The 22,400-nt window shown below is 45.5% G+C and overlaps 1 protein-coding gene across 4 annotated transcripts in view; it reads right to left on the bottom strand.

The window, feature by feature from the left end:
* The window catches only part of hmgxb4a (HMG box domain containing 4a), a 60,503-nt gene that overhangs the window by 17,003 nt on the left and 21,100 nt on the right, over window positions 1-22,400 (bottom strand). For all 4 annotated transcript variants that reach the window (XM_070861593.1, XM_070861595.1, XM_070861596.1 and 1 more), the window contains 4 exons: window positions 21,060-22,024; window positions 12,401-12,479; window positions 8,737-8,801; window positions 4,029-4,140 (listed from right to left, as the gene is read on the bottom strand). In XM_070861593.1, the coding sequence (XP_070717694.1) occupies window positions 4,029-4,140; window positions 8,737-8,801; window positions 12,401-12,479; window positions 21,060-22,024 (1,221 nt within the window). The remainder of the gene's footprint in view (window positions 1-4,028; window positions 4,141-8,736; window positions 8,802-12,400; window positions 12,480-21,059; window positions 22,025-22,400) is intronic.

The raw sequence follows: 22,400 nt of genomic DNA, 5'->3' as shown, positions 1-22,400 counted from the left end.
GTTGATTCCGGAGATGAGGGGGTTGACTTATGTGGATAGGTTGAGTAGGTTGGGCCTATACACATTGGAATTTAGAAGAATGAGGGGTGATCTTATCGAAACATATGAGAGACGACTCGACACGTTGGACGCAAAGAGGATATTTCCACTCACAGGGGAAACTAAAATTAGGAAACATAGTCTCAGAATAAGGGGATGCCCATTTAAAACTGAGATGAGGAGGAATTTCTTCTCTCAGAAGGTTGTAAATCTGTGAAATTATCTCCCAGAGAGCTGTGGAGGTTGGGTCATTGAATATATTTAAGGCGGAGATTAACAGATTTTTGAGCGATAAGGGAATAAAAAGTTATGGGGAGCGGGCAGGGAAGTGGAGCTGAGTCCATGATCTTATTAAATGGCGGAGCAGGCTCAAGGGGTCAAATGGCCTACTCCTGCTCCTATTTCTCGTGTTCATCATCATCATAGGCGGTCCCTCGAATGAGGATGATTTGCTTCCACATGAGTTTACAGATGTTTCAATGAAGGACTCTATGTTCCAGTCCTGAACTCCAATTGAGGGGGTGAAAGATGCCTGTGCGTGGATTTTTTTTTAACGTGTGGTGACCATTGCACATCAGCCACCACACGGGCTCGACAGAGCTAGGCCTTTATCCAGTGGCAAGGGTTAACCAGGATGACTGGAGACCTGCTCTGCTGCACAGACCGAGCGGCCTATGTGAGAACATCTCCACAGGTCGGGGCTTCAAAAAGAGCTGGAGCATGCCACTGAAGATTCCAGCGCAAGTTGACAGAAATGTGCAACGGCATCCAGGTGGGACCCAAGTCGCCATTTGGAGCGTGGGCAGGGACATCGGCGGGTCCCTGGTACAGCAGAGGAGCAGGAAGGTCGTGGCGGACTTGCGATGAGTGATCGGGGTGGCGAAACGATGAGGGATCGTAGCTGAGATTTGGTGGGTGATCGTGGCGGAGGTTCAGCGAGTGTTTGGTTGTGTTTAATAGCACGCTGGGGTCCCATGGTGTGGAAGGAGGCTAATGTAGTTCCAATCTTTAAAAAAAAGAGGTAAGATGGAGCGAGGTAGCTATAGGCCCATTGTTTGACCTCAGGAATAGGGAAGATGCTTGAGGGAATCATTGGGATGCAATATTTGACCACTTAGGCAGAAAAGGACAGGTCAGGGACACCCAACATGGCTTCATAAAAAGGAGGCCCTGTCTTCTTTGTACTTTTGAAGAATTGGATGAGGGGAAACCTGGTAGACATTGTGTACCTAGACTTCCAGACGGCTTTTGATAAAGTACCGCATAAGAGCTGGACCTGTTTCTGGCTGAGGCGGAGATCACCTCTAACAGAAGGTAGATACTGCAGGGAATTCAGGAGCTGAATGATGATGTGGCCATGTTGGCCAGACGTTCCCTCAGATGCTGGGACTCTACACTTTACAGAAGCGTAGGCTTCGGGGGTGATCTGATCGAAGTTTATAAGATAATGAAGGGAATAAAGAGTTTGTTTCAACTAAATAGATTAGGGAGGACCAGGGGGCCACAATCTCATGTTATATAAGCCCAGATATAGGTTAGATGTCAGGTAGTGTTTTTTTTCCAATATAATAGTGGCCCTCTGGAACAGGCTAACGTCTCATGCGGTGGATGTTGATTCGCTGAACTGCTTCGGAGCAGGCTCGAGAGGCCAAATGGCCTACTCCTGCTCCTATTTCTTGTGAATTTCTTATGTTCAAGCGAGAGCTGGATCAGTTTCTGGCTGGGGCGGAGATCACCTGATATAAAAAGGTCGACAGTGCATAGAATGATCAGGGACAGAGTGATCTCCTGGACTAGTTTTGATTGCGTCAGGAGGTCGAAGGAGAATTTTACGGATTATTTCCCCCTAATTGGTTTGGGGTTTGTGTGTTTTATTGCCTCTCCCAGGAGGTTTCCGGGTGGGGTGGGGGGGGGGTGTGGTGGATATATTGTGATGTACAAGGCATTGCAGTTGTGTGGGACAGTCTGGATGGGCCAATGGGTCTGTTCCTGTCTGTCATTACATAAGAACGTAAGAAATGGGAGCAGGAGTAGGCCATAAGACCCCTCGAGCCTGCTCCACCATTCAATAAGATCATGGCTGATCTGATCATGGACTCAGCTCCACTTCCCTGCCCGCTCCCCATAACCCCTTATCGTTTAAGAAACTGTCTATTTCTGTCTTAAATTTATTTAATGTCCCAGCTTCCACAGCGCTCCGAGGCAGCGAGTTCGATTCACAACCCTCAGAGAAGAAATTTCTCCTTATCTCAGTTCTAAATGGGTGGCCCCTTATTCTAAGATCATGCCCTCTAGTTCTAGTCTTCCCCACCAGTGTCAGTGTTAATTCAGAGACTAGGATCCTGAATTTAAGGAAAGGTAACTTTGATGGAATGAAACATGAATTGACTAGGATAGACTGGCAAATGATACTTAAAGGGTTGACAGTGGATAGGCAATGGCAGACATTTATAGATCACATGGATGAACTTCAACAATTGTACATCCCTGTCTGGAGTAAAAATAAAACGGGGAAAGTAGCTCAACTGTGGCTAACAAGGGAAATTAAGGATAGTGTTAAATCCAAGGAAGAGGCATATAAATTGGCCAGAAAAAGCAGCAAACCTGAGGACTGGGAGAAATTTAGAATTCAGCAGAGGATGACAAAGGGTCTAATTAGGAGGGAGAAAATAGAGTACGAGAGGAAGCTTGCAGGGAACATAAAAACTGACTGCAAAAACTTCTATAGATGTGTGAAGAGAAAAAGATTAGTGAAGACCAACGTAGTCCTTTGCAGTCAAGAGTCAGGTGAATTTATAATGGGAACAAAGAAATGGCAGACCAACTGAACAAATACTTTGGATCTGTCTTCACTGAGGAAGACACAAATAACCTTCTGGAAATACTAGGGGTTCAAGGGTCTAGCGAAAAGGAGGAACTGAAGGAAATCCTTATTAGTCAGGAAATTGTGTTCGGGAAATTAATGGGATTGAAGGCCAATAAATCCCCAGGGCCTGATAAGTGCTCTGGGATGCAGCCTAAGGAAGTGGCCCTAGAAATAATGGATGCATTGGTCATGCAGGTACAACAGGCGGTGAAGAAGGTAAATGGCATGTTGGCCTTCATAGCGAGAGGATTTGAGTATAGGAGCAGGGAAGTCTTACTGCAGTTGTACAGATCCTTGGTGAGGCCACACCTAGAATATTGTGTTCAGTTTTGGTCTCCTAATCTGAGGAAGGACGTTCTTGTTATTGAGGAAGTACAGCAAAGGTTCACCAGACTGATTCCCGGGATGGCAGGACTGACATATGAGGAGAGACTGGATCAACTGGGCTTGTATCCACTGGAGTTTAGAAGAATGAGAGGAGATCCCATAGAAACATATAAAATTCTGACGGGATTGGACAGGTTAGAGGCAGGAAGAATGTTCCTGTTGCTGGGGAGTTCCAGAACCAGGGGTCACAGTCTAAGAATAAGGGGTAAGCCATTTAGGACCGAGATGAGGCGAAACTTCTTCACTCAAGAGACCTGTGGAATTCTCTACCGCAGAAAGTTGTTGAGGCCAGTTCGTTAGATATATTCAAAAGGGAGTTAGATATGGCCCTTGTGGCCAAAGGGATCAAGGGGTATGGAGAGAAAGCAGGAAAGGGATACTGAGGTTGAATGATCAGCCATGATCTTATTGAATGGCGGTTCAGGCTCGAAGGGCCGAATTGCTTACTCCTGCACCTAATTTCTGTGGAAACATCCTCTCTACATCCACCTTGTCAAGCCCCCTCATAATCTTATACGTTTCGATAAGATCACCTCTCATTCGTCTGAATTCCAATGAGTAGAGGCCCAACCTACTCAACGTTTCCTCATAAGTCAACCCCCTCATCCCCGGAATCAACCTGGTGAACATTCTCTGAACTGCCTCCACAGCAAGTATATCCTTCCGTAAATATGGAAACCAAAACTGCACGTAGTATTCATTCTTGTATGTAACTGTGTTCATTGGTGAGGAATACCTTTCTGTTTAGTAGTTGTCTCTTCCAATGGATCAGTCAGTTTCCGCTTCACTGTCATGGCCTCAGCTTTGTTCTGCTTGTGCTGCAAGTATTGGCACTTCTGTTTCCAGACCTAGAATTGCAATAAAGATCTTCTCACTTTCCATAAAACCTGGAGCGCGTCAAATTCAAGAATAAATCATGTCTTTAAAAGTAGCTTTAAATGTGTCCTTGCCTAGCTCACTAAAAGCATAATGCTGAACACGAAGTCAATCCCATCGCACACCGACAGTGCTCGAGTAACAAGACGACAAACATCCAAAATGGACGTGCAGGAAAAGACCAGCCGGTCTATCAAGCCTGCTCCACACCATGATAGCTGGAGCACCATGGCACCCCACCCCTACCTCCTGCAATCTCCCCCCAGACGTTTAATTTTCTGGGAAACCAAAAAAACACCCAGACAAAACCCAATAAGGGCAAAAAAATATTGTGGAAAATTCCTCTCCAGATAACACAAATTTGAAGGAGAACATCCCTAATTGCACTGGACAGCCCAACTGGGCATAGTGTACTGGCCTCACATTCCCAGGGCCAGTTTGACAACGTTCACACAGTGACGAAAGCAAAGTTATGTTACCCAAGCAGTTCGACTTGTGCTGATTTTGCTTGAAACTAAGTGGTTGCTTAGGCAACATAACTTTGCTCAATGTTAATAGGTGTTTTTTTTTGCGAAGCTACATTATTTAATATCTACCCGGAAACAAAGCTTATAGGTTGAAATATCTTTACCATTTGCCCACCGTGGGCATCTTTAAATGCACTTTATTTCTGTAATTAATGAATAAGATGTATAAATTAGCTAGGTGGGAATGCAAGTTGTGAGGAGGATGTAAATAGGCTTCAAGGGGATAGAACATGGCAAATGGAATATAATGTGGAGAAATGTGAAGTTATCCACTTTGGTAGGAAAAATAGAAAAGCAAAGTATTTTTTTAAATGGTGAGAGATTGGGAAATGTTGGTGTTCAGAGGGACCTGGCTGTACTTGTACAGGATGCAGGAAGAATGTTCCAGATGTTGGGGAGGTCCAGAACCAGGGGTCACAGTCTAAGGATAAGGGGTAAGCCATTTAGGACCGAGATGAGGAGAAACTTCTTCATTCAGAGAATTGTGATCCTGTGGAATTCTCTACCACAGAAAGTTGTTGAGGCCAGTTCGTTAGATATATTCAAAAGGGAGTTAGATGTGGCCCTTAAGACTAAAGGGATCTAGGGGTATGGAGAGAAATCAGGAATGGGGTACTGAAGTGCATGATCAGCCATGATCATATTGCATGGTGGTGCAGGCTCGAAGGGCCGAATTGCCTACTCCTGCACCTATTTTCTATGTTTCTATGTTACATGAATCACTGAAAGTTAACTTTCAGGTACAGCAAGCAATTAAGAAAGCAAATTGTATGTTGACCTTTATTACAAGAGGATTTGAGTATAGACACTTTGAGTGAGACCACACCTGGGGTATTGTGTACAGTTTTGGTCTCCTTACCCAAGGAATGATTAAAGCAGACTGATTCCTGGGATGGGAGCATTGATCTATGAGGAGAGATTGAATAGACTAGGCCTATATTCTCTAGACTTTAGAAGAATGAGAGGTGATCTCATTGAAACTTACAAAATTCTTACAGGGCTTGACAGGGTAGATGGGAGGTGTTTCCCCCTGGCTGGAGAGTCTAGAATCAGGGGTCATAGTCTCAGAATAAAATGTCAGCCATTTAAGACTGAGATGAGGAGGAATTTCTTCACTCAAGAGGGTGGTGAATCTTTGGAATTCTCTACTCCAAAGGGCTGTGGATGCTCAGTCGTTGAGTATATTCAAGACAGATTTTGAATATTATGGAAATCAAGGGATATGGGGATAGTGCAGGAAGGTGCATTTGAGGTAGATCATCATAGGCAGTCCCTCGGAATCGAGGAAGACTTGCTTCCAGCCCTGAAGTGAGTTCTTTGGTGGCTGAACAGTCCAATACGAGAGCCACAGACTCTGTCACAGGTGGGACATCAACCGTGATCTTCGTGAATGGCGGAACAGGCTCAAAGGCCGAATGGCCTGCCCCTGCTCCTATTTCTTATGTTCTTATGTAAAATCTGACTGACTTTCTCAATAAGAAAATTATGAAGGGGTTTGATAGAGTACAGGTGTTCACTTGTGGGGGAGGTCAAAACTAGGGTTCATAAATACAAGGCAAGTACTAATGAAGCATTCAGTAAGAACTTCTTTACCCAGAGAATGGTGGGATTGTGGAACCTGCTAAAACAGTTGAGATAAATAGCATAGATGCATTTAAGAGGAAGCTAGATAAACACATGAGGGAGAAAGGAATAAAAGGTTATGCTAAGAGTTAGATGAAGAGAGTTCGGCCGAATGGCCTGTTTCTGTGCTGTAAATACTATGTAAAAATTACATAGGATTACACGGTATATACTGCACAGAAACAGGCCACTTGGCCCAACCAGTCCATGCCGGCATTTATGCTCAACTTGAGTCTCCTCCAATCTTTTCTCATCTAACTATCAGCATAACCCTCTATTCCCTTCTCCCTCGTATGCTTATCTAACCCCTTAAATGCATCTATAATATTCGTATCAACCACTCCCTGTGGTAGCGAGTTCCACACTCTCTGGGTAAAGAAGTTTCTTCTGAATTCCCCAATTAATTTCTTGGTGACTATCTTAAATTGATGGCCTCTAGTTAAGCTCTTCTACACAAGTGGAAACACTCTCTTTATCTACTCTATCAAAATCTTTCATGATTTTAAAGACGTCTATTTGGTCAATCCATAGACTTTAACTTTTCAAGAGAAGAGAGTCCCAGCCTGTTCATTCTTCCCCGATATGTATAACCTCGCATTTTTGGTTTCATCTTTGTAAATCTTCTCTGCACCTTCTCCAGTGCCTCTACATCCTTTTTATAATATGATGACCAGAATTGCACGCAGTACTTCAAGTGTGGTCTAAACAAGGTCGATACAAATTTAGCATAACTTCCCTACTTTTCAATCCTATCCCTCTAGAAATAAACCCATGTGCTTGGTTTGCTTTTATATGGCCTCGTTAACCTGTGTCACAACTTTTAGTGATTTATGTATTCGAGAGCCCTTTGTTCCTCTCCCCCACCCAGACTCGCACCCTCCAAGTAATATGTGACGTCCCTATTCTTCCTATCAAAATATAATACCTCACATTTATCGGTGTTGAATTTCATTTGCCAATCAATGCCCATTCTGCAAGTTTATTAATGTCCTCCTGTAATTTGTTGCAGTCTTCTTCAGTATTGGCTATCCTGCCCGGACCCCAGCCCGCCCGCCCGCCGCCCCCCCCCCCACCCCCCCCCCCCCCAATTTGGTGTCATCCGCAAATTTAGAAATTCTGTTTTTGATTCCAAAGTCTAAATCATTAATATAAATTGTGAGCAACAGTGATCCCAGCACTGATCCTTGTGGAACACCACTTCCCACCTTCTGCCATTGTGAATAGCTGCCCTTTACCCCTACTCTCTGCTTTCTGTCTTGAAGCCAGCTAGCTATCTAGTCTGCAAGAGGTATTACTGGGCGGAGCTCAAAATGGTTAATCTAGCTTTGATACAAATGGAGCTGATCTTGCCTAAGATGGGTGTAATTCGGTATTGGACCTTTACCAAACGGCTGCAGTGCCGCACAATAGGTGGAGTGACCGCATGCCGGTTCATGCGTGCAATTGCTCAGAAAACGAGTTACCAACGTTATCTGGGGCGTTCTGGGGAGGTGCTTCCCCAACGGGGAGAGGGGGAAGCCCACATGCTCTTAACACTTGCACCACACTTTCAGGTCCAACTGATGTAATGTGTCGAGCATCTTCACCTCTCTGTCCGAAGGTCGTGGGTTCAAGGTGCACTCCAGGATTCGAGCACATAAATCTAGGCCCACACCACAGGGCAGTAACAATTGAGCGCTGCATTGTCATGGTGTCAGCATTGACAAGATGCACAAGATCAAATGACACGATTCGAGGAAAAGCAGAGAGTTCTTCCAATGTACTGGCCAACATCCCTCCCACAAAACAAAAGTATTAATGAGACAAGGTCCCTGTATGACTTTAGGACAGCGTCAAGCTTCAAACCAACTTCGTGTGCAACATGTCTTAAATGGCTGGGTCATAGCATCAGTTCATTTTGACTGTTCAACACAAGAATAGGAAGCAGGAAAGGGGTACTGAGGTAAATGATCAGCATGATCTTATTGGATGGTGGTGCAGGCTCGAAGGGCTGAATGGCCTACTCCTGCACCTATTTTCTATGTTTCTAAAAGCATGTTTCAAGTTGCATATTTCAATCTGACATCGCCTTTATCTGATTTGAAGTCTGTTGGATCTTGCTGTGCTCAAACTGTCACATTTAGTTATAAAATAACTGAATACATTCTAAAAGTACATTACTGGCTGCGAAACGCTCGGGACATTCTCAGGATGTTAAAGGCACTATATAAATGCAAGTTCTTTCTTTTTAGTAATGTAACTATAAAAAATGTGATTCCTTCTAAGCTTCAAGCCAGTCCACGTGAGCGTCTGCTTTGCTTAGATCTCCGCGTGAACATTACCAAGCTGGCTGCAAAGTAACTGCGTGTGATCAGCTTGTAACAGGATAGTTTCTACAAGCTGGTCTGAACACAACGCAGCAAGCTAGGCTGTGCTTACCTGCTTTTCCTTGTCGGGCAGCTGCTTCCATACCTCAGCCAGCTTCTTGCTCAGCTCACCGAAATCTGCGGCAAAGACAAGTGCAACCATCAGCGAGAAGCTGAATCCCCAGTTACATTTAACCACGGTGATGCGACTGAGCAGACACTGTCCTGTCAGCTTATTGAATGATGTAGCACATTAATCCTCAACTCGGGATACTCCAATACACAGAGTTTTCTTTCAGGAGCTCAGCTGTCTTTCTTTTTTAAATAGTAATTTTACACCCCAACTCCAGGCCCATATTTGCTGGATCAGTAATCCATCTCATTCCCTTTTGAATGATTCAGCAGATTCAGCGTACAGTACAGCACTGAGCAGTTTATCGGACACCAAGCACAAACATCTTATTGGTTACACTAAGTTTTTAATGTGGCTTCGTCAGTGCGTAATCAAGTTCTGGGGTTTCTCTAGACACACTTTTCACAAGCGACCTTTCTACATCACTGGGGGCTAGTCAACCTCCAGCACCTCACAATACAAGAGCCTCTGCACATTAACATGTTTGACTTTTCAGATAATTAAAACAAAGCACAGAATGGCCATTCACACAATCACAACATTTAACTGCACAGGAGGAGGACATTCAGCCCATCGTGATTGTATCGGCTTTCTGACAGAGCTAGCCATCGAGTCCCATTCCCCTGCAATTCCTCCGTGCCTTTTTACATGTTTCCTTTCTCCCAGTATTTATCCATTTCCCGGTTAGAAGCTTTATGACGTTTCCATCACGCGTTCATGTCCAAACAATGCTCTGGGTAACAAAAATTATCCTGACCTCTTCTTTTGCTGATGATCTTAAATTGATGCTCTCCAGTCACTGATAATTCATAAGAACATAAGAAAAAGGAGCAGGAGTAGGCCATATGGCCCCTCGAGCCTGCTCCGTCATTCAATAAGACCTGGCTGATCTGATCATGGACTCAGCTCCACTTCCCTGCCCGCTCCCCATAACCCTGTACTCCCTTATCGCTCAAAAATCTGTCTATCTCCGCCTTAAATATATTCAATGATCCAGCCTCCACAGCTCTCTTGGACAGAGGATTCCACAGATTTACAACCCTCTGAGAAAAAATTTCTCCTCATCTCAGTTTTAAATGGGCGGCCCCTTATTCAAAGACTATGTCCCCTAGTTTTAGTTTCCTCCATCAGTGGAAATATCCTCTCTGCATCCATCTTGTCAAGCCCCCTCATTATCTTATAAGTTTCAATAAGATCACCTCTCATTCGTCTGAACTCCAACGTGTAGAGGCCCAACCGACTCAACCGATCCTCATGTCAGCCCCTCATCTCCAGAATCAACCTAGTGAACCTTCTCTCAACAGCCTCCAATGCAAGTATATCGTTCCTTAAATACGGAGACCAAAACTGTACACAGTACTCTAGGGGTGCCTTCATCAATACCCTGTACTGTCACAGCAGGACTTCTCTGCTTTTATACCCTATCCCCCTTACAATAAAGGCCAACATTCCATTTGCCTTTCTGATTACTTGCTGTGCCTGTATACTAACACTTTGATCGGAATGACATCAATCACACGGTAAAGGTTTCCACAGCTCAGCAGCACAGCTTCAATTTTGACAAGACAAGTTCAATACCTCAGTGGCACTGCACGACGGAGTAGTACTATGCGGGCTCACGGTTGTGATTTTCCAAGTATCTATTCTGCCCACTGACAAATTTTAGTTTGAGCCCCCACGAGCAGCAAGCAGCACCCTGAAGTCCCACTTCAAAGTCAGTAGCCCATAAATTGTTTGCATAACTTCAGAACAAGTGGCTCTTGGCACCATGGATTCGAGGCCCATGCACATATTGCATGGAGCTGACAACACAAACAGACATTTGGCCCAACTGGTCTAAGCCAGTGTTTACGCTCCACAGTCTCCCACTCCTCTTCATCTCATCCTATCTGCATGTCCTTCTATTCCTTTCTCCCTCATGTGTTTATCCAGCTTCCCCTTAAACGCACTGATACTATTCGCCTCAACGACTCCATGTGGCAGCGAGTTCCACATTCTCACCACCCTTTGGGTAAAGTGTGTCCTGAATTCTTTACTGGATTTATTGGTGACCCATTTTATATTATGGTCTCTAGTTTTGGTCTCCCCCACAAGTGGAAATATCTTCTCTACGGTTACCCCATCAAACCTATTCATAATTTTAAAGACCTCTATCAGGCCATCCCTCAGGCTTCCCTTTTCTGGAGCAAAAAGGCCCAGCCTGTTCAGCCTTTCCTGATAGGTAGAACCTATCAGTTCTGGTATTATTCTAGTAAGTCTTTTTTGCACTTTCACCAGTGCCGCTATCATTTCTGTGATTATCGAAACCAGAACGGAGCACACTACGAGTGTGATCTAACCAAGGTTCCAAATTCCGAGGGACTGCCTATGATGATACAAGTATAACAACATTTATGCAAGTTTAACATAATTAGTCAAGTCCTCTGGATTACTAGTCTGGTAACATAACCACAACACTGCTACACTCCTATACATAAGCACTGCTCTGCACTTTGGGGATTGTATGTCCAGGAAAAGCTTTAATAAGTGCCCCACCTTCTCTGACTTGTACTGAAAGGTTTTATTTCTTCATTCATATTTTTCCGGCATTTCATTAGTGGCAATTTATGACCTGCGGTAATATGATTTTTCGTCTCTCCCATTCCTACCAAACTAATGGGAGAGGAGAGGCAAAGTAAATACACATTGCTGGTGCCAATGCTATTGCGGATGTACACAAACCTCTTCACTGATGGGTCGTGGTCTTTACCTTCTCCACCCGCAACCCCCCCCGGCCCCTCTTTCCACACAGTGTGGAGCTTCTGATCTTGGGTGTACTGCTGCGAGGAGGTTGTCAAACATGGACCAACCTCATTGCATCCGGTCCTGAGCAGCATTTGTGCAGTGGCTCAGCGTGAGTTAATGAACTCTTGGCTAAAGTTTGAGGGCTGGGGAGACCGGAGGGAATGAGGGTGGGGGCGGGGGAGAGACCGGAGAGAATGAGGTGGGGGGGGGGGGGGGGAGGAATGAGAAGAGAGACCTTTCACAGTCCACCAAAATAAAAATCCTCCTTCACAACAAACATGGTCATCATACTGATAAGGATCTGAACGATGCAACAGATTGATGGTAAATCGCAAAAGAACCAGAGGAGACATGAGGAAGATATTTTTAAGGCAGCGGGTTGTTGTGATGTGGAACGCGCTGCCTGAAAGGGTGGTGGAAGCAGATTCAATAGTAACATTCAAAGGGGAATTGGATAAATACTTGACGAGGAAAACATTTACAGGGCTTTGGGGAAAGAGCAGGGGACTAACTGGAGAGCTCCTGCAAAGAGCCGGCACAGGCACGATGGGCCAAATAGCCTCCTCTATGCTGCACAGGTATCATTCTAAGATTCTATGGATTGAAAGATCAATTGCTGATAACAGAGGCCAATCACTTCCTGTGGAGGTGAGGAGGGATATTCCACATCTAATCTCTTAATAACTACTTCAGGGCAGTATAGAAACAACTTCCTGCCTCCTATGTCCTTTATCAGGGACAAATACCAGCGAAAAGAGTCACTCGTCACCAAAACACGCACGCACGCACGCTGACAACATATCGAAAATAGTACTCTTACCAATTCCTGGATGTTCAGCAACAATATTAATCCGGTACTCCTTGCAAAACAGTTGATAAGCAGACATATTCTTTTTTTTCTGTAAAAGCAAAATGCAGTAAAAGTATCATTACAAAACTAACTCTCAAGTGATACTCGTCACTTTGATACCCCTCTCAACCACATAAACTGCAGCTTTTCCATGATGAATTACTGTGTGTAGATGCATTGCTATTTTAATTGATTAATTTTGAGCGAGCTTTTATGATCATTAGGCCAAAGGATGTTTGTGCTAGAGGATGGCACGGTTTCCTATTTCAGATACCCCCATTTCAGCATCTAATGCTCCCAGATCAGATATTGCATAGTTAGCTACAGAGTAAAGTTCCATTTACTCATCCCCAACAACAAGTGTTTCAGCACGAAGCCCAGATGGGGTCATTACAAAGAAGTTATCTGTTAGCAAGTTGTAGCTAATAGCTATTTTATTTTTAAAGCAACTAGCAATGGTTTTCCTGTGGCGTTGCTGGGTTTATAAGGATCAGGCCAAGGGATGTAATTGGAATTTGAAGTTTGTACAGTTAGCTGCCAACCCTTTGGCTCCCCCTTGTGGAGCGGAACCCATGCTGCACCCTACAGGTACACATCAACTACACGACACTCATCAGCCGTTATTTGATCGAAGAACTCAATCAGGTTTGTCAGACACGATTTTCAGTATCTCCTCTTTATCTATTTTTAACCTGTCCAATTTCTCTACCCCTCCTCCTTTAGTGATCTTGGCAGCGTCCTCTTCTTTATGAAGACTGATGCAAAGTACCCATTTAGTACCTTAGCCATGCTCTCCGCCTCTACAAGTTCCCAATCGGCCTCACCCATCCTTTGACTATCCTTTTATTCTTTAAATGTTTATAAAAGTCTTTACTGTTCCCTTTTATGTTACCCGTTATTCTTTTTATACACTCTCTTTGTCCCTTTTATTTCCCTTTTCAGTTTCCTCTGCACTCTCGGTGTTCTGCTTGATTCACTACTGTATTATGAACCTGACATTAATTTCATTTTAATCTCAATTTATTTAGTTAGCCAGGGAGCTGTAGTTTTGGATGCCCTTCCATTCCCACTCATAGGGAATGTGTCTAGTCTGCAACCGAAGTACAGCAGAGGAGCGGAGGAGCAGGGAGAGATCGTGGCGGCGGTGCGGGGCGAGATCGTGGCGGAGGAGCGGTGAGTGATCGGGGCCCAGGAGCATCGCGGTCGGGGCCCAGAAGATGCAAAGGCCCAGGGGCAGCACGGGCCAGCCCACACGGCGATCTATAGACTGTAGGAGTATGTGCGCACACTAGGTCCGTGCAGCAGAGCTTGGTCTCCAGTCGTCTTGGTTAATCCTTGCCGCTGGACCAGGACCGAGCTCTGTCAAGCCCGTGTGGTGGCTGGTGTGCAACGGCCACCCCACATTAAAAGAATCCAAGCACAGGCACCTTCCACCCTTCGATATGTAGTTCAGGACCTGGAATGTCAGGTCCCTCACTGAAACACCTGTAAACTCATCCCTTTTTGGTGTGGAAGCAGGTCATCCTCGATACGAGGGACTGCCTGATACTATCTCCTCCTTGAAGGCCTCAATTGCTCATTTACTGTTTTACCTGCCAATCTCAGTTTACAATTCACCTGGGCAATATCATTTTCAACTCACTGAAATTAGCCCTCTTCCAGTTGAATATTTTCACCGTTGACTGCCTCTTGTCCTTTGCCAATAACTAATCTAAACCTAATGATATTGTGATCACTGTTTCCCAAATGCTCGCCCATTGAAACATGCTCCACTTGCCCCACTTCATTACCAGAACGAGATCCAGCACTGCTTCCTTCCTCATTGGGGTGGAAACGCACTGATCAACAACGTTTTTCAGGCAGCGGGGGCTGGTAATGATTCTGCTGTTCATTTCATCTCTCCTACCTTCCATCCTATCACAGCCCTTCCTTTTTGTTTTTTCCTCTCCTCTGCCCTTTCCCTGCCTCTGCACTTGCTTAAAACCCGTTACATCTGTAATGTTTTCCAGTTCTGATAAAAGGTCATCGAGCTGAAACATGAACTCTGTTCCTCTCTCCACAGAATGCTGCCTGACCTGCTGAGTGTTTCCAGCATTTTCAGTTGTCTACTCCCCCTCTTTGCCCTTTACACTCCCCCACCCCCGCAGTCCATATTAGAATAATTGAAATCCCAAATTATCACGACTCAGTGTGATCGCATTGAAACATGTAAGATTCGGAAGGGGATTGACAGTGTAGATGCCGACAGTGTTAAATGCGACCATTTAAGACTGAGATGAGGAGGAATTTCTTCACTCAGAGGGTGGTGAATCTTTGGAATTCTCTTCCCCAGAGGGCTGTGGATGCTGAATCATTGAGTATATTCAAGGCCGAGATCAATAGATTTTTGGACTCTAAAGAAATCAAGGGATGGGTAATAAATGCGGCCTTGCATTTCCTACATTACAACAGTGACCACTCTCCAAAAGTACTTCATTAGCTGCAAAGCGCTTTGAGACGTCCAGTGTTCGTGACAGGCGCTATAGAAATGCAAGTCTTTCTTTCTTTCCCAACAAATTTTTTTTATTTCCATGAAGCGATCTCTCCCTCGCTCACACCTAAATCTAACGGAGCTAAAACTCCAAGATAACCGTCTCACATTACAATCCAGATATTGGTACCCATGATATGGCCTGGGGGGTGTTTGCGGCCCACCTGCGGTTGCTCCATGTACAGGGATTTGGCGCAATGTGTTGCCTTTTCTTTCTCTCAACAAAAGGAAGGCAGTGAATGCTATTGGGAGGTACGTCTATCCCAGTTTCCATTTGGCCTTTTTAAAAAACAGCACCGTTAGAGATTGAGTAGATTGGGCCTGTACTCTCTGGCGATTAGAAGAATGAGAGGTGATCTCATTGAAACATACAAGATTCTGAGGGGGATTGACAGAGTAGATGCTGAGAGGTTGTTTCCCCTGGCTGGGGAATATAGAACTAGGGGGCACAGTCATCCGGATAAGGACTTTTAGGACCGAGAGGAGGACAAATCTCTTCACTCAGAGGGTTGTGAATCTTTGGAATTCTCTACCCCAGAGGACCGTAGATGCTCAGTCATTGAGCATATTCAAGGATGAGAGAGACAGATTTTTGGACTCTCGGGGAATCAAGGGATATGGGGATCGGGCGGGAAAGTGGAGTTGCGATCGAAGATCAGCCATGATCTCATTGAATGGCGGAGCAGGCTCGAGGGGCCGAATGGCCGACTCTTGCTCCTAATTCTTATATTCAATTGTTTTTATAGTTTTCTAAAATTTGCTTTCAGATTTGCTCCTCCATCTCCATCGCACTATTTGGTGGCGACACCCATACAGCAGCACCTTTGAATGAGTGTTACCTGTATCACTCTCAAGAGCAAGTAAAATCAAGCTCCCACAACCGACTCTACATCTGTATACAGGATTACAGTGTAATATCACTGCTGGTTCAAGCACCTCTAACTTACTCCACCACTGGCAACTATGCCTTCAGTTACCTAGGCCCGAAGTGCCCTAAACCGATCCGCTTCTCCTCCTTTAAGTCGCTCCTTAAAAGCTACCTCTTTGACCAAGCTTTTGGTCACCTGTCCTAATATCTCCTTGTGTGGTTCAGTGTCAAATTTTAATTTGACATTCGCTCCTCTAAAACTTTACTCAAGACTTTCATTTATCGGGCTTTTCACAACCACCAGACGTCGCAAAGTGCTCTACATCCAATGAAGTACTTTTTGAAGTGCAGTCACTGTTGTAATGTAGGAAACGCGGCAGCCAATGTGCGCACAAGCAATGTGATAATGACCAGATAATCTGATTTTGTTATGTTGATTGAGGGATAAATATTGACCAGGACACCAGGGAGAACTCCCCCTGCTCTTCTTTGCAGTAGTGCCAGGGGAATCTTTTACGCCCACCTGAGAGAGCAGACGGGCCCTCGGTTTAACGACTCATCCGCTCCCTCAGTACTGCACTGGGAGTGTCAGCCTAGATTTTTTTTGTGCTCAAGTCTCTGGAGTGGGACTTGAACCCACAACCTTCTGACTCAGAGATGAGGGTGCTGCCCACTGAGTCACAGCTGACACTCTCTTGGACATCATCCAAGATTAGATGTCGGACAAGCAGTCAAAAAGCAGAGAGGCAGTGGAGGGGTTGGTAAGAGATAGAGCTCAGCTCTTTCGCTTATTAATCAATATTTTGTCCCAGTGCCATTTCTTAAAACTTGCGTGAATACACTTGGCTTTTAAATGGCAACATTTAAAAGTCACTTGTACAAAAGCAAGCTACTGCAGCTGCCTGAAATTTGAAATAAAAACAGAAAATGCTAGAAACACTCAGCAGGTCAGGCAGCATCTGTGGAGAGAGAAACAGAGTTAACGTTTCAGTCTGGTGATGGGTTGTCGACCTGAAACGTTAACTCGGTTTCTCTCTCCACAGATGCTGCCTGACCCGCTGAGGATTTCCAGTATTTTCTGTTTTTATTTAAAAGTCACTGCTTCCCTCAAATCCTTTTTGTGAAAAAAAGGCCAAAAAATCTAAAACTTGGCAATATAATTACTAAGAGACAGAATTCAAAAATTGCTCTCTCTCCAATCAGGTTTCCCTCCATGTCACAGCACTGAAATGGCCCTAACCAATATCACTGCTGACATCCTCGGTGAATTATCGCTCATTATTATTTTATTCATTCACGAGCAAGGCCAGCATTTATTGCCCATCCCTAATTTCCCTGGAGACGTTGTTGGTGGTGAGCCGCCTTCTTGCACCACTGCAGTCCGTGAGGTGAAGGTACTCCTCGACCTCTGCAGCTATTTCATGTTTGTTTTGTTATTATAATCCATGTTATGGTCCTGTTCAGAGTCTTCATTCTCCCCACAGGAAGCCAAGTGAATGTGGGAAAATGTGAAGTTATCCACTTTGGTCGGAAAAATAAAAAAGCAAATTATTCTTTACATGGGGAGAGATTACAAAATACTTTGGTTCTGTCTTCACGAAGGAAGACACAAATAACCTTCCGGAAATACTAGGGGACCGAGGGTCTAGCGAGAAGGAGGAACTGAAGGAAATCCTTATTAGGCGGGAAATTGTGTTAGGGAAATTGATGGGATTGAAGGCCGATAAATCCCCGGGGCCTGATAGGCTGCATCCCAGAGTACTTAAGGAAGTGGCCCCAGAAATAGTGGATGCATTGGTGATCATTTTCCAATAGTCTAACGACTCTGGATCAGTTCCTATGGACAGGAGGGTAGCTAATGTAACACCACTTTTTAAGAAAGGAGGGAAAGAGAAAACGGGGAATTATAGACCGATTAGCCTGACTTCAGAAGTGGAGAAAATGTTGGAATCAATTATTAAAGATGAAATAGCAGCGCATTTGGAAAGCGGTGACAGGTTCGGTCCAAGTCAGCATGGATTTATGAAAGGGAAATCATGCTTGACAAATCTCCTAGAATTTTTTGAGGATGTAACTGGTAGAGTGGACAAGGGAGAACCAGTGGATGTGGTGTATTTGGACTTTCAAAAGGCTCTTGACAAGGTCCCACACAAGAGATTGGTGTGCAAAATTAAAGCACATGGTATTGGGGGTAATGTACTGACGTGGATAGAGAACTGGTTGGCAGACAGGAAGCAGAGAGTCGGGATAAACGGGACCTTTTCAGAATGGCAGGCAGTGACTAGTGGGGTGCCGCAGGGCTCAGTGCTGGGACCCCAGCTATTTACAATATACATCAATGATTTAGATGAAGGAATTGAGTGTAATATCTCCAAGTTTGCAGATGACACTAAATCGGGTGGCGGTGTGAGCTGTGAGGAGGATGCTAAGAGGCTGCAGGGTTACTTGGACAGGTTAGGTGAGTGGGCAAACGCATAGCAGATGCACTACAATGTGGATAAATGTGAGGTTATCCACTTTGGTGGCAAAAACACAAAGGCAGAATATTATTTGAAAGGCGGCAGATTAGGAAAAGGGGAGGTGCAACGAGACCTGGGCGTCATGGTACATCAGTCTTGAAAGTTGGCATGCAGGTACAGCAGGCGGTGAAGGCGGCAAATGGTATGTTGGCCTTCATAGCTAGGGGATTTGAGTATAGGAGCAGGGAGGTCTTACTGCAGTTGTACAGGGCCTTGGTGAGGCCACACCTGAAATATTATGTTCAGTTTTGGTCTCCTAATTTGAGAAAGGACGTTCTTGCTATTGAGGGAGCGCAGCGAAGATTCACCAGACTGATTCCTGGGATGGCTGGACTGACATATGAGGAGAGACTGGATCGACTGGGCCTGTATTCACTGGAGTTCAGAAGGATGAGAGGGGATCTCATCGAAACATATAAAATTCTGACAGGACTGGACAGGTTAGATGCAGGAAGAATGTTCCCAATGTTGGGGAAGTCCAGACCAGGGGACATAGTCCAAGGATAAGGGGTAACCCATTTAGGACTGAGATGAGGAGAAACTTCTTCACTCAGAGAGTTGTTAACCTGTGGAATTCCCTGCCGCAGAAAGTTGTTGATGCCAGTTCATTGGATATATTCAAGAGGGAGTTAGATATGGCCCTTACGGCTAAAGGGATCAAGGGATATGGAGAGAAAGCAGGAAAGGGGTACTGAAGTGAATGATCAGCCATGATCTTATTGAATGGTGGTGCAGGCTCGCAGGGCCGAATGGCCTACTCCTGCTCCTATTTTCTATGTTTCTATGCTGCGGTACAGTGGGATCTGGGGGTCCTTGTACATGAACACAAAAAGTTGCATGCAGGTACAGCAAGTAATTAAGAAGGCAAATTGAATGTTGGCCTTTATTGCAAGGAGGATGGAATATAAAAGTAGGGAAGTCCTGCTACAACTGTACTTCTTAGGCGGTCCCTCGTATCGAGGATGATTTGCTTCCACACCAAAAAGGGATGAGTTCACAGGTCTTTTGATGAAGGACCTGATATTCCCGGTCCCGAACTACATGTTAAAGTGTGGAAGATGCCTGTGCGTGGATTTTTTTTAATGTGTGGTGGCCGCTGCACACCAGCCACCAAACGGGCTTGACAGAGCTCGGTCTTGGTCCAGTGACAAGGATTACCCAAGATAACTGGAGACCAGATCTGCTGTACGGACCTAGTGCGCACACATATCGCAGTGTGGGCTGGCCTCGCCTCTTCTGGGCCCCGATCACGTGGCTTCATGGTCACTCACCGCTCCTTCGCCCCGACCTCGCCGCTCCTGCTGTAACTGCCCACGCTTCATTCAGACCTGGACCTTGGTGATGTCCAATCCAATCGCCCTCTTTACTGTGCTGCTCCCTGAAGCGGTATGCCGCCACGCTGTCCAGGGGCTGCTCGCCTTTTATGGCCCTGACCTGCCCTGGTGTTTTCCTCACAGGTCGAGGCTGCCACACCAATCTAGAACAAGCGGGCATAGTTTCAGGATAAGGGATCGCCCATTTAAAACGGAAATGAGGAGGGGTCGTGCATCTTTGGAATTCTCTACCACAGAACATATTTAAGGCGGAGATAGACAGATTTTTGAACGATAGGGGAATCATGGGTTGTGGGCAGGAAAGTGGAGTTGAGGCCAAAATCAGATCAGCCATGATCTTATTGAATAGTGGAGCAGGCTCAAGAGGCCAAATGGCCAACTCCTGCTCCTATTCTTATGAATAATTTACTCAGGGCATGCCTTCTGTGGCCTGTCCCGCTTTGCTTTCCCAGTCCTGTGGATCATCACCATTCCCTCCCTCTATTACTGCTAGCTCACAGTCTCTCAGCAAGGCAACTACCCTCATATCCTTGCTCCAAAAACCTCTCTCTCTCCCTGTTGCATTGGATTGTCTCCAACTCTGTCTCAACTTTTGAGATCCTCAGTTAACTGGACCACTCACACAAATACTGTGACTGCAAGAGGTCAGAGGCTGGGTATTATGCGGTGAATGACTCACCTCCTGATTCTCCAAAGTCTTTGCACCATCTACAAGGTACAAGTCAGGAGTGTGAAGGAATACTCTCCACGCTCAAGAAGCTCAACACTCTCCAGGACAAAACAGACCGCTCGATTGGCACCCCATCCACCACCTTCAACATTCACTCCCTCCACTACCAGCGCACCGTGGCTGTAGTGTGTACCATCTACAAGATGCACTGCGGCAACTCGCCAAGGCTTCAACAGCACCTCCCAAACCCACGACCTCTACCACCTAGAACAAGTTCACCAGGCACATGGGAACACCACCACCTCCAAGTTCCCCTCCAAGTCTCTCACACCATCCTGACTTGGAAATATATCGCCGTTCCTTCATCGTCATTGGGTCAAAATCCTGGAACTCCCTCCCCAACAGCACTGTGGGAGCACCTTCACCACACAGACTGCTGCGGTTCAAGGCGGCAGCTCACCACCACCTTCCCAAGGGCAATTAGGGATGGGCACTATATGCTGGCATTATTTCCTACATTACAACAGTGACTACACTTCAAAAGTACTTCATTGGCTGGAAAGCACATTGGGACATCCTGAGGTTGTGAAAGGCACTATATAAATGCAAGTACATCTCTGTTGTAAGTTGAGAGTAACTGGGACAAGGAATTGGATATTTGGTGTTTCGGTGAAGTTTCCTGATAAGATAAGTTCAAAGTAGCCCTACCTTTTCAGGTTTCTCGACCTTTTCTTTGTCCTTTTCTTCCTTTTTCTTCTTTTTCTCACTCTGTCCTTCCATGTGGAACGTGGAAGGTGGGGGCACATTTATTGCACTCGGTGTCCCAGCAGTGGACTGTGGGGGATGACAGCACTTGGTGGCTGACGAGGCCTTCCCTGGGGCATGGGGCAGCATCTTCTTGGACTTGGAGTGTTTCTTTTCCTTGTGTTTTTCTTTGTCCTTGTCCTTCTTCTTCTTGCTCTTTTTGTCTTTCTTCTTTTTCTTCTTCATCTCGCGGAAAGAATCGTCAATCACCAGCTCTCCCGCCTCGAGCTCCCCACCAGAGGATGACGCAGTGTCCAGCGTCTCCAAACCAGAGAACTCGTACTCGGAGAGGTTGCTGGCATGGACTTCGGTGTAGAAATGCGTCTCGGAGTCGAAGCTCTCGCTGACCCGAGGCTCCGACTTGTGCTTTTTGCGAACAGCCGATGCCTTGGGCAAGCTGTGGGCATCGAGGGCGGCCAGGAAAGTGCCGTGGTCCTCCCTGCTCAGCTTCTTGGATGGCTTCTTGAGACTCGAAGTCCCGGCAAAGTTAAACGCCTCGCCCTCCGTGCCCGATTTGTCCTTGGGCGAGAGGAGGAGTTTCATTTTTAAACCCTCCCCCTCGCGCACGGACACAGCGTCCGTGTTTACAAAAAGCGGCTTCAGCTTTTTCGACTTGTGGAGCTCCCCGTCTTCAGAGGTTTCCTCGTGCTCGGCACTGCTGGCCTTTTTCTTGTGCTCCTTCTTGCTCTCCGTGTGAAAAGGAGGATAGGAGGGCGAGCTAAAAGCAGAAAATGGTTTCTCAACTTTTTTGGAAGACTTTGAGGCGGAAGGTACGGGTGAAGTTATGGCCTTGAGGAGACCCATGGCGGTGTCAGGCTGATGGCTCTCCGATTTCTTTTTCTTTTTCACAGGTTCCATAGGTGACAGTTCTACATGTATATATGTACAGAAAAAAAATAAAACACAGTGAATTGTTTTGCGACACAAGTTCACAGAGATGTCAGAATGCTGTACAGGCTGGGGCTCTTTTCTCTTGAAAAGAGAAGGTTGAGGGGATGACCTGATAGAGGTCTTTCAAATTATGAAGGGGTTTGATAGGGTAGGTGTAGAGATGTTTCCACTTGTGGAGAGTCCAAAACTAGAGGTCATAAATATAAGATAGTCACTAATAGGGAATTCAGGCGAAACGTCTTTACCTAAGGAGTGATAATAATGTGGAGTTCCCTACCACAAGGAATAGTAGAGGTGAATAGCATAGATGTATTGAAGGGTAAGCTAGACAAGTACATGAGGGAGAAAGGAATA

Source organism: Pristiophorus japonicus, chromosome 19 (assembly GCF_044704955.1).
Source record: "Pristiophorus japonicus isolate sPriJap1 chromosome 19, sPriJap1.hap1, whole genome shotgun sequence".
Taxonomy (NCBI): Eukaryota; Metazoa; Chordata; class Chondrichthyes; family Pristiophoridae; genus Pristiophorus; species Pristiophorus japonicus.
This window is presented reverse-complemented; position numbering and strand designations above follow the sequence as displayed.